This window comes from Dama dama, chromosome 5, assembly GCF_033118175.1.
Source record: "Dama dama isolate Ldn47 chromosome 5, ASM3311817v1, whole genome shotgun sequence".
Taxonomy (NCBI): domain Eukaryota; kingdom Metazoa; phylum Chordata; class Mammalia; order Artiodactyla; family Cervidae; genus Dama; species Dama dama.
Genome location: NC_083685.1, coordinates 63,888,681 through 63,901,425, shown reverse-complemented (window position 1 = coordinate 63,901,425; position 12,745 = coordinate 63,888,681). Strand labels below are relative to the sequence as shown.

Here is a 12,745-nt window from a genome sequence, read left to right as displayed (position 1 = left end):
TAAGATTAGTCAGACTTCTAGAGAAGCAAAAGCCTGCGAAAACAGCACACCATCCCTTGAGACCATCTAGAAGGCGGCGGGGCATGGAGAGATGACAGTTCATGGACCAGGCATGGCTCATGGCGGTGATGCACTGGCCCCGTCTTCCCCAGACAATACTTCATCTCTACTAAGACACTGGACAGGATGTTCTATTTCCCTGCTTTGGAAGGAAGAAAAAGTTATAGGTTTCTTTGCTCAAAGCAATCTTCCAGAAAAAGCAATTGTTCCCTCCACATCAGTATTTTACCAGAATCAAGACTTAAGGGTAAAAATAAAAGGAAATGAATCCTGTTCTCCCGATTCCCCAGCATGCACGTGTTCTCAGCATTTTTCTCCCCCTAATGACACTCAATTGGGACCCATAAGGTGGTTTTCCTAAAAAGAAATTTTGTTTTCAAAATGCTTTTAAAAAAAAAAAAAACAAAAACTGGACTTCCTCTAGTGCCCATGTACTTCCAACCTGAAAATGATGTGTCAGTTTTTGTCATCTGTACATCATCTGAAGTGGACCTTTTATTCCTTAGAAAATTTATCCTGACCTTTCTCCCTCCCTACATGATGTAACACTCAAGACAGTAGGCTGGGTGTTATAACTGTAGAACAGATAGAAACTAACAGTTGCACAGAGGAACTAAATGCACAACCCTGTTTAAAAACACTCAGATAGCCATCCATGCCCAGTCCGTTAGGCTGCAAGGGGCATTTTGCTTTTTAGTCTGCTAGATGTCTTTAGAGTGCTACCTTTGTTTCCACAACAATCATTAGTCAAATAAGAGGTGAGTTAGCACAATTTTCAGATTCAGAATTATATTCAAGTCAATTTTGAGACAGACTGCCATGATACATTATTCAGACGAATCCTTTTAATTTTACCTGAAATTTCAATGTCTCCATTAAAATTGTTTACTTTGTTTTAAAAAAAATGGAAACAGAGCCATTTGTGTCATCCCTTCACATTGTATCCATGTTGCTGAAGAAGTTATAAATCCTAGAATATTGTGTTTCTATACATCATTTCCCCCATCCCAATCCAGTGAAAGAATGAGAAGGAAAGCACAATTAAATACCACTTAGATTTGAGGGAGAAATTGTGTTTGGAAATCAATGTGTTTTCTACAGATACCTGGGGATTCTGAGTCAAGCACAGAGGTAAGCCAGTGTGTTCCAACTCTGATGTTCAAAGACTCTCTCAAGAATACTAAACACAACCAAGCATGTTATTTTAGATATATTTCCTAACCATTGCCATTTATAAGTAACAACTTGAAATTCTGTCCTGGCTTACATATCTTTTCAAGAACCTGCTCTAAATTTATTTGTACTGTGTCAATTATGTGAATAAAATAAGAACTGAGAGACTCTCCCAAAGAAAAGGTTTTTGCTAGGAACCCTGTCCTAGGAACCTTCTGTGCTTCTTGAAAATGAAAACCTCCGTATCTTCCAGATGACAGCCACCTTTTCGGTGAAACCAAAATAGCTCTCTCAGCTCGAGAGCTGTCAGTAAGAGTTCCAACAGTTATCAGACTTGGCATGCAGGAGGAACACAAGAGAAATGGTCCCATAGGAGGAAGTTTGGTGGGAGCCCCTGACTAGGCAGGAGGTAAATCAATGTGCTCCTAGGCACCAGACCAGGCACAGGGGCTCCAGTGGGCATTGCTGGTGACGACAACCTTCGGGGAGAAGGGAGCCATCAGCTCCTGCGGGATTCTGAAAGGGCTGCATCATACGCATCAAGCTGGAAGGTCTCCATTTGTTGATGCGATCAAATACGTGCCTAGGATTTTCTCTCCCTCTAGTGGTGGGGCTTGTCCTTGGAAGAAAACCTAGACAGCATATTAAAAAGCAGAGACATTAGCCAAAAATGTCCATCTAGTCAAAGTTATGGTTTTTCCAGGGGTCACGTATGCAGGAGTTGAACTATAAAGAAAGCTGAGCACCGAAGTATTGATGCTTTTGAACTGTGGTGTTGGAGAAGACTCCTGAGAGCCCCTTGGACAGCAAGGAGATCCAACCAGTCTATCCTAAAGGAAATCAGTCCTGAACATTCATTGGAAGGACTGATGCTGAAGTTGAAACTCCAATACTATGGCCACGTGATGCAAAGAACTGACTCATTGGAAAAGACCCTGATGCTGGGAAAGATTGAAGGTGGGAGGAGAAGGGGACAACAGAGGATGAGATGGTTGGATGGCATCACTGACTCAACGGACATGAGTTTGGGTGGACTCCAGGAGTTGGTGATGGACAGGGAGGCCTGGTGTGCTGCAGTCCATGGGGTCACAAAGAGTCGGACATGACTAAGCAACTAAACTGACTGAATGGTGGGGCGGTGTATGCTATTACTGCACAATAGCGAATAGCGAAGTGAAAGTCGCTCAGTCTTGTCCAACTCTTTGCGACCCCGTGTACTATACAGTCCATGGAATTCTCTAGGCCAGAATATACTGGAGTGGATAGCCTTTCCCTTCTCCAGGGGATCTTCCCAACCCAGGGATCGAACCCAGGTCTCCCACATTGCAGGCAGATTCTTTACCAGCTGAGCCACAAGGGAAGCCCATTACTGCACAATATTACCTCATACACAAAGATGAGTTTCCATTAGAGCACATTTTGCCCATGAAATAAGGATTTTCATTAGGTGTGCTGCCCTCTTACAGAGGTTTCCAAACACCCTCAAATCCTTCACCCTAGGGAGTGAATTGCCTCCTAAGCAGGCTAATTACCAGTGGGAAGGTAGCAATGGTCTCCCTCTCCTTCTGGCTAAAGGATACCCATTCTCACTTCTGAGCTACAGGATGCTCCCTCTCCTCTGCAGTCTTATCAAAGGTGGAGCCATGATGTGAGCAGAGACAACTCCCTTGACCCTAGGGCTGGGCCAGGTAAACCTGAGGGCTGAGTAAGAAAGAGAAGGCAAGCTTACCCAGAGCAGAGGGGGGAAACTCGGAGGAGACGTACTAGTAAAGGCTCTAAAGAGTGATCTGAACCTGATAGAGCAATAAGTGACTAGAGGTAAATTCCGGGACCAGTCTCCACTTCTACTTTACAGTCTCTGTCATTTCTCTTATTTTCGGTCATATTTCAGCATAGCAACTTGGATCACTGAGAGTGGATGAAAAAATAAAAAGGATAGAAAAATTAAACAATTTTAATGAAAATAATTAAAGCTGCCTACCTGGTTGGATTAAACTGCATACTATTATAACAGTACAATAGTACTAATGGAAATAGCCCATAGGTTACAGATGTCTAATCAACAGGTTGGGCCTCCCAGGTGACACAGTGGTAAGGAATTCTCCTGCCAACGTGACTCAGGTTTAATCCCTAGGTGGGGAAGATTCCCTGGAGTAGGAAATGGCAACTCGCTCCAGTATTCTTGCCTAGAAAATTCCAGGGACAGATGAGTCTGGTGGGTTATAGTCTATGGGGTCGAAAAGAGTCAGACACTACTGAGCTCACACACGGTAGTGTGTGTGACACAATCACACACACACACAATCAACAGGTTATTGATCAATAACTGCAAATCTATCCATGTGACATATATGAAGTACGCAGCTTTTCCCCCTGTTCAATATCCAGTTAGGCATCAATGATGCTTACTCGACTTCTCCTATGTCTCCAAGGCAACCAAAGTCATATTTTCTGACAAACCTGTTTGTTTTCTAATTTCCTTATCTCAATGAGTAACTTCATCGGCCATCCAGTTGTATAAACCAGAAATTCAAAAGTTACTTGACCCTCCCCTAGGCTTCTACCATTATATTTAATCCATCACCAAGTCCTCCAATCTTACCTTCCTAATCTATCTCATAGAGGTCAATTTCTCTCTGCCTCCACCACCACACTATTTCATCTCCTTCCCACTCAACTACAACTCTGAAAGGAATGTACTCCATTGTTTTGTCAAATGCATTCCTCAAATAGCACTCCTTCAATCAATAAGCATTTCTGAGAGGCCTACTTTGTACTTTGGTAATACTGTGTTGAATAAGGTAGACCAATTTCCCATTCTCAAGGTGGAAGATAAACATCAGATAATCACAAGAACTATGTGAAGTATTAATATGCTGCTGCTGCTAAGTCACTTCAGTCGTGTCCGACTCTGTGCGACCCCAGAGATGGCAGCTCACCAGGCTCCCCTGTCCCTGGGATTCTCCAGGCAAGAACACTGGAGTGGATTGTCATTTCCTTCTCCAATGCATGAAAGTGAAAAGTGAAAGTGAAGTCAGTCATGTCCGACTCTTAGCAACCCCATGGACTGCAGCCCACCAGGTTCCTCTGTCCTGGAAAATCCAGGCAAGAGTACTTGAGTGGGGTGCCTTTGCCTTCTCTGGGATTAATATAGGGTGATCTAATAGAGAGTGGTGGAATAGCTAGTCTAAATTGTATGTTCAAATACAAGAAATCAGTGGGCATTTCAAGATGGGGATGCATTTTGAAGCAGGAAAAAAAAAAAAGAAGTCCACTGGGATGATGCTATCTGCTATCAAGGTTTCCATTGTATGTAAGGAAAGTGTTTTCAAACACTGGCCAAGATAAAAAAAAAAAAAAAATTTAAATGTTCTTGAGGTTTCAATCTAGGTCTGTCAATCTCCCAAGAAGCTGTGCTGAAAGATAGTCCTTGTGGTCTATGTGAAAGCATCCTATTTTTGTTAACTTCTCTGTATGAGTAGTCTACCAAGAATATAAGTTCCGTGAACATAGTGGCTGTATCTGCCGTGATCACTGCTGAATCCCCAGTGTCTAAGAACCATGCCGAGCATATTTGCATGCAAATAAGTATTTCTTGCATTTATGCATACATTGATGTCTGAAGTGGAAAAAGAAGCAGAAAAAAGAACTGGGTTGGGGGGGTTCAGAAAGTCTTTACGGAGATGTCAAGGTCATTTACTTCAGCCCGACAGGTTAACTGGTGTATAAAATCCCAGCCACGTTTCTCACCTTTCCATCTCTGCCACAGCCCGCTCTCTCACACTTGCTCACAGCTACAAACCTCTCCAACTCCCCGCTAGGAGGAGTCACACCTTCCGACCCAGAAACCCTCCCACTCTCCCGGCTATTTCTCCTTCCCGCCCCCTCCCCGCCCGGTTCAGGAAGCCTTCCGGTCGCAGTCCTCTCTGGGAATAGTAGTCTTCCGGTCCGTGTCTAGCGCGGTGTATCTAATTTCTTAGAACTACGTTTCCCAGAGAGCCTTGCGGCAGAGGGAGGCTGTGTCACCTGACCAGGACTCTAGCGAGACAATGGCGGCGCCCATGTTACGCTGGTTCTGTTCTGGAAGGCGTTTTGCTTTCGCCTGGGTTGGCTGCGGTTCTTGCCACAGAAGAGGGCCTCCGACTGGGTCCACGTCCAACGGGAAAAGGGGGCAGAGCTCAGTGGCTCAGCAGCCCCACATCACAGCCCAGAAGCCAAGAAAAGGGTATACTATTTCATACCAGTATTCCCCACTTAAGTTGAGGTAGAACTGCGGGACTTGGGAGATGATAACCCACTACAGCCCAGCCTTAACTCTGGACGTTTTGGTGGGCGGGAACGTGTTGGGCTGTATGTTGCAGCCCTGAAACCTAAATAAAGACAGGAAACTGGCTGTCTTATCAGCCTCTACCCCACACGTAAACCAGTGTCTTCAGATAGCCTTATTTGGGTAGTTTGCGAGTGTAAAATAGCAAGTGTTTTCTTGACTGTTTCACAGACAGAAGAGTGGTTCAGTCACTTTGACTAGTAGTCAGCCCAGTATCAATAGAAGTGGGGTCTTATTTAGCTGACATGAATTTAACACAACTACGGGCCAGCAGTGTTTTAATGGTAAAAAGGAGCCTTTACCTACAAGTTCTGGATGGGTGGCTTAGAGTTAGAAAACACCACCTATCTGTGGAGGCCTTTCTTGTTGAACGTGTGTGTGTAGACCTAGGAGGATACAGCCAGTATAAGAGATCTTCCCTCTGGTTGTGTAGAGACTGTTGCTTATTTTGCTCAATATTCTCTGAACAGCTGTTTAAATTTCACTATGTAAGACCTAAATGATTTCTTTTTAAGTGCAGAAACATAAGGCGTGTGTCTAATATTCATTTTTTCGTTTGAGATAGTTAGGTTGCTGTTATTTTTGCTTTTCTGTTGTAACAGAGGGGGAAATGTCCAGAAGCACTGGTTCTGTTGTTTTCATTAAATTAGGTTGTTTCACTGTGAAAAGTGAGTGAAAAATAATTTTTCTCTTTATGTCATGAAACTACAAAAAAAAATTCAATAAGGTTTTAGTGAATGCAGATTTCTGATGATTTCTTAGTTTAATTCCTCTCAATTATCATTTGTGATTGCAAACTTTAAAAATAAGGAATTCACCAGTACTGTAAATACAAAACTTCATGTGTTGAAATGATTGAAACAAAACCAAATGCATGTAAATAAAAATTTGATAATACAAAAAATTGCTTGAGGGAAGAGCGGGATAGGAACAGACAGAATATGGAGAGAGTATATGTTCACCAGGCCGTCTACAGATTGCCCAGGATACATGGGTTTGATAATAACCCATGGAATAAGCACAGTTAGATGAACCTAGGGACACCTGTGTATGGAATGTTCATACAGACCCAGCAGAGTAGGAGTGACCAGACAAGAGATTATTGTAGCATTTAAACTGCACTATTGCAGCTTCTTGGATTTGGTAGCAATTAAGTTTAAAACATGCAAAGGAACCTGAGTGTTCCGGAATTTAAAGTGATTTGGGGAACCAGGGGGCAGGGAAAAGCCACTTGTGATGATTTAATGTTTTCCTTTGTGCAGAATTCCAAAGATTATCATTTAGTAGTAATCCATTTTATCTGTATTATTATGGTTACTTTACTTGCAAACCATTGTTAGAAAATGAATTCAAAAACGTGACTGAGAATTTCCCTTCCTTTTTAAATAATGAGATGTACAACTATTTATTTACCATTATTTTTCTGGTAGTAAAATCCTGATGTTTCTGTTAATTCTAAAAATGTTCACAAAATCAGCTTTCTTCATGTACTGAGTTAATCATGTACTGATTAACTGACAAAGGACAGTTAATTTAGAAAATGGTGCTTCTCATTAAAGTCAGCCAAGCAGTCTCCACCTGATAACCATTTCTCAATTGTTTTCAGATGCCGTATTGTTCCTTTCTGTTACTGTGTTTGCACAGTGAACTCTTCTTATGCCATGTTATAAATGAATCTTGCTTTGCCAGTCTTCTTGGTGTTCATTTTGCATTGCTTTTGATTTAGTCACCCAGTACAATATAACACATTTTTTTAAGAGGAATATACAATTTTAATAAGTTAAAAGGACAAGTGGGAAGTATTAGTAACATTTGCAGTTTAAGCTCATAGAAATTCACGCATGGTAATAGATCTAACCTAATGACTTCTTAACCATTATGTTTTCCTCTTTAGTGAATGTGAATGGGCAGCTGTGGTAGGATTGGAGATTCATGCCCAGATTGCCTCCAACTCCAAACTCTTTTCTGGATCTCAAGTCCACTTTGCAGCTCCTCCGAATTCTTTGGTATCTTTTTTCGATGCATCTCTACCTGGAACTTTGCCGGTAAGGCTTTTATTTAATGCTGTTTTCATTTGCAAAATGTACATCCTTCATTGAACATAACTCTTAGGAAATACTTGTTTAGGAAACTTTGAATGGAGTGGGATGGACTAAATGTTTTCTAAAGATTCATCTCTGAATTCTAAGTCTAAATGTCGTCGTTTGTTCATACATTCATGCACTCATCTCACACATGATTTAGAATGTCTGCTGAGTACTAGAATGTCTGGTCTGTGCTATGAACTGAAATAGAAGGATGAGCAATGATCTTTGAGAAGTTCAAAGACGAGTTGGGGAGATGTGTCCTATATACAGGCAGAGTACTGTGTGATTATTCCTGTGAAGGTCATAAGCAGAGTTTAGTTTTGGATCCCCAAGGAGGGATACCTAATTCAGTATGAAAAGGACTGTTGTGAGAAATTAGGGAAGGGGTGTAGTTCATTAAGGAAAGGTTGTTGGGGGAGGCGGTGTCCGAGCTAGCTGAGAAGCCAGGTCGGAGTCAGGCAGGTACCTGGGGAAGGAGGAGGAGTCTGGCCAAAGGAAGCAGCCTATGTCACATGATATTACAGTGTAAGGTTCATAGTGATTGTGGTTTTGAAAGTTAAGAAGGGCTCAGTGGTGGAGAAAAAGTCAACCATATGATGGTTTGAGTTAATCACTCATTTGTCTGCTCCTTTTCACTAAAACCCAAGGAGTAACTGGGTCCAGTGTACTCATCAGCAAGATTTTTAGCATGTATTTTCATATAGGTGGTTTAACTTTTGAAGTAAAGGATGGAAGGAACAGTGTGAACATTTGGGCAAATACTTGGCTCATAGTCTGTCCAGGACACGCATTATCAACTGGATGTGAGGTTTCCTGCGGGCCTTTCAGGGAAGGTGTATCTGATGGTGATGGGAGGAGGGAGTGGGTGTCCTGGGTGAATTCCATGCTCTCTAACATTTAAATACAAGTGAAAACTGGTTAAACCGAACCCCAGCAGGAGTGCAGGGGCAGAAGTTTACTTTTCCCAGAGTCCGGCCCAGAGGAGGAGGTCATGGCGGCTGCCGCGGTGTACCTGCCGTACTCAGGGTTTTGGTTGTACTGGGGCAGCGTCTCTGTCTTGGACTAGTTCCTTCCTTGCACTTTTTGTCCTGGAGGACCCCTATTCCAGTAAACCCTGTCTAGGGTCGTCTTTGAATTGCTGTTGGGTCTTTCTGGGAGAAGACAAGCCCAGGAGTGTCTTGCCCTCCTTTCTCACTCTCTTCCTCTGCATTAGAACATCTGTTTATGGCGAGACTGTTTTTGTTTATGAAGAGTTATATTTTACATTTTTCAGTTATAAATGTATGAATTCTCTTTGGGGGCAGAGAGTCAAATACAGTAGAAATAAATATCTATTGAAACAAACAATTCATCACAACACCTTTCCTTTCTTCCTTCTGAGCTCAGAATTTTTTTTTTCCACATGGTGGTTCATTATCAAGAGACTAGACTTAACTGCAGAGTTCTTTCTAGGTTTTTCCAGCTGGGAATGTAGTATTTAGCAAGGTATTTATTATCAGTTCAGTTCAGTTGCTCAGTCGTGTCTGATTCTTTGCAACCCCACAAACCACAGCACACCAGGCCTCCCTGTCCATCACCAACTCCTGGAGTCTACCCAGACCCATGTCCATTGTGTTGGTGATGCCATCCAACCATCTCATCCTCTGTCATCCCCTTCTCCTCCTGCCCTCAATCTTTCCCAGCATCAGGGTCTTTTCAAATAAGTCAGCTCTTTGCATCAGGTGGCCAAAGTATTGGAATTTCAGCTTCAACATCAGTGCTTCCAATGAACACCCAGGACTTATCTCCTTTAGGATGTACTGGTTGGATCTCCTTGCAGTCCCAAGGACTCTCAAGAGGCTTCTCCAGCACCACAGTTCAAAAGCATCAATTCTTCTGTGCTCAACTTTCTTTATAGTCCAACTCTCACATCCATACATGACCACTGGAAAAACCATAGCCTTGACTAGATAGACCTTTGTTGACAAAGTAATGTCTCTGCTTTTCAATGTTGCTGTCTAGGTTGGTCATAACTTTTAACATCTCTTTGCAGCTAAGCAGGTTTTCTACAGTTGTGACTGTGTGTGTGTGCTAAGTCTCTTCAGTTGTGTCCAACTCTTTGTGACCCTTTGACTGTAGTCTGTCAGACTTCTCAGTCCGTGGGATTCTCCAGGCTAAATGTGGTCAAATATTAGAGACAATTCAAAGTAACTAAATGTCAGCATGCCTTGAAAGATGTCTCATCATGCCCTAAAGAAGAAGATACTTGCCCAGGTATAAGCATTATCAGCGTGATAGTGAAGGTGTTTGGGACATTGAAGTGTTGAGAGCTTGACTTATAGTCATTAAATGACAATTGAAGGCTAGAAATCCAGTTTGCTTGAGCTGGGATTTGTTTTTCCTCTTTGGAGTCTACCACACTCATGGTTTGAGCAGCCTAATGGATTCTATCAACAGAGCTCATCTGCCTCTTTTTCAGAAATGCTTCTGTCTTTTAAAAGGCCTGTTTTAGCATGTGACCCAGATTACACCAAAACCACCAGAATAAGACATTGTCACTCTCACAGCACTTCAAAACCCAACGGTATATCTATATAGAAGTTTTAAATATACTGAAACATGGAGACCGTTGGCCTTTGCTGAGCCTGTGGAGCTGCTTTATTGATGCTCTGATATCCTGACTCTGCATTTGGTTATTTTTATAACAAAAATGGTGAGCATCTGTCAGATATGCTGACTGGATAGGAGAAAAGGGCAGCCAAAGATTTTAGGTTAGGGTGTCAGGTCTTTTTCTGTAGACCAAATTCACTTGCTCTGCTGGCCCATTAAAGAGAAAATATGAGAAAGTGTCTTTCTGGAGGTATTTGATTCTTCCCCTCTCGCGATTGTGTCTTTATTCATTCGCTCAACTGACATTTATTGGATGCCTCCCATGCACTAGCCATCGTGGAAGCTCTAGTGACACAGCTTTGAAGAAGGTAAAGGATAGATGAGAGTTTTGTCCTCATGAACTTGACAAGTGAGCAGGCAGTTACAGTACCGTTCAGTGAACTTGCTGGTAGCGGGAATACAAGGAGAGACATTTAACACAGACATAAGGAATTTGCAGAATTTGGCCAGATAAAAATGAATGGGAAGTACAGAGACCAGAAGAAAAACAGGACATGGCTTGATCTAGAAGCTGAAAGAAATTTGATGCATTGTAGCCCTGGAGAGGGACATGGCCACCCACTCTAGTCTTCTTGGCTGGAAGATATATGGACAGAGAATCCCAGCGGGCTGTAGTCCATGGGGTCACATAGAGTTGCTCACTACTGAAGTGACTTAGCACGCATGCACACACGCATGCATTGTAGCCTAGAACTTCAATATGGCATGGCAAGAGGTGAAGCTGGCGTGGAAAGCGTAGTCTGTACCACACAAGCCCCGCTAAGCAATGTGCAGCCCACTGCAGAGAGGTACAGGGTCAAAAGCTCCAAGGGATGAGCATTCCGAGAAGGAGTGAGCACACACGATGTCAGACTTACTAAGAGTCAAGTGAGGTGAGGACTAGGTAGTGGCCATTGGATCTATCAATGGGGGTATCCTTTGCAAGAACGGCTTCAGTAGATTGATGGGGGCAGAAGGAACATGACAAGATAAACTCAGAGATGTTGAGGGAAAGGTGAGAACTGAGCAACTATTCCAAGAAGTTTGTCTCAGAAGGAAAAGAGACTGCAGTAGAGAATTCCCTGGTGGTTCAGTGGTTAGGACTTAGCACTTTCACTGCCAGGGCCTGGGTTTGTCTGGTCAGGAAATGAAGATCCTGTGAGCTGTGCAGTGTGGCAAAAGGAAAGGAAACAAAAAAACATGACTTATCACTGATGATATTATTATTTTTAAAAAAGGGAGTGGAATTCCTTAGTAGTTCAGCAGTGAGGACTGTTGAGCTCTCACTGCCAAGGGCCTGGGTTTGATCTAGTTGGCCAGATAAATAAATACAGAGAGGTGATTAAAAAAAAAAAACAGACAGGGAAAGGGATGGTTAGAGAGTTTGGAATGTCCATGAAAAGACAGGGAAAGGGATGGTTAGGGAGTTTGGAATGTCCATGTACACACTATGTTTAAAATGGAGCACAGTGCTCTCAGCTCAGTGTTAGGTGGCAGCCTGGATGGGTGGGGGAAGGACAGATGCATGTGTGTGTGTGGCTGAGTCCCTTCACTGTTCAGCTGAAACTGTCACAGCATTGTTAATTGGCTATGCTCCCAAATAAGAAGTTTAATTTTAAAAAAACTTCTCAGTTTCCTTAATGTTGGAGAAACTTGAGATGGTTTTAATGATGATGAATTATAGTCAACAGGAAGGTAACATCCCCTTAAAAATATGCTAAGAGGGTAGATCTCATGTGAAATGTTTTTACTGCAGTAAAATACAATAAAAACACTTTTTGATGCTGATGAGAAGGAGCCAATGACAAAGGGGCAATTAAAGAGGCTTTTGATTAATGTGGCAAGTTGAACATATACATGTTAACCTGCCTCTCTCTCAGCCCCAAAGAAACCCCAGTGAAATGACAGCCAAAGAATCCAGATGTTGCCAACCTGTGAGAGAATGGGAGAGGAGACCAGACTACAGGAGAGAAGGTAGAGGCAGGAGGGCCTGACTTAGCAGAGGGGAGTTAAGTGTGGGCCCGGAGAGGGGCAGAAAGCCTGCGGAAAGAGCAGTGGTCAGGAAGGAGACCTGTGCCCTGTGCAGCCCCAGGAAGGGTCCCGGTGTGAGATCCGCAGGTATTGTGGAGGGCCAGGGGCAGGTGGAGACAGAGGCGTTAATTCAAGGTCTAGATTCAGAGCAGTCAGACCTGAGGTCCTCTCCCTGCCCTTTTGCTGCTGCTCTAGCCCCACAAGGATGTGCAGTCTGGGCAGAAATTCAGGGTGCTGACACCCTCCCCCAGGGATCCCAGGCACTGGGCCCAGACGGTGTCTGAACTCTGAGCCCCGGGCCTGCCTGAGCCTTTCCCAGTGTGGCCATCTCTCCTCTTTCTCGCCCCCCACTCCTTAAGCAGCAATCCACGGGAACGTGGCAGAGCTTGACATTTAGGGCGATCTCAGTAAAAAACAGCCCATCACTGATTCAGTGGAC

At 43.2% G+C, this 12,745-nt stretch overlaps 1 protein-coding gene across 5 annotated transcripts in view; it reads left to right on the top strand.

Moving 5' to 3' along the window:
- The first annotated feature begins 5,254 nt into the window (after nucleotides 1–5,254).
- Nucleotides 5,255–12,745, top strand: part of GATB (glutamyl-tRNA amidotransferase subunit B) — a 91,794-nt gene continuing 84,303 nt past the window's right edge. For all 5 annotated transcript variants that reach the window (XM_061142497.1, XM_061142498.1, XM_061142499.1 and 2 more), the window contains exons 1-2: nucleotides 5,255–5,458; nucleotides 7,455–7,605. In XM_061142497.1, coding sequence (XP_060998480.1) covers nucleotides 5,283–5,458; nucleotides 7,455–7,605 — 327 coding nt within the window. In that variant the 5' untranslated portion in view covers nucleotides 5,255–5,282. The remainder of the gene's footprint in view (nucleotides 5,459–7,454; nucleotides 7,606–12,745) is intronic.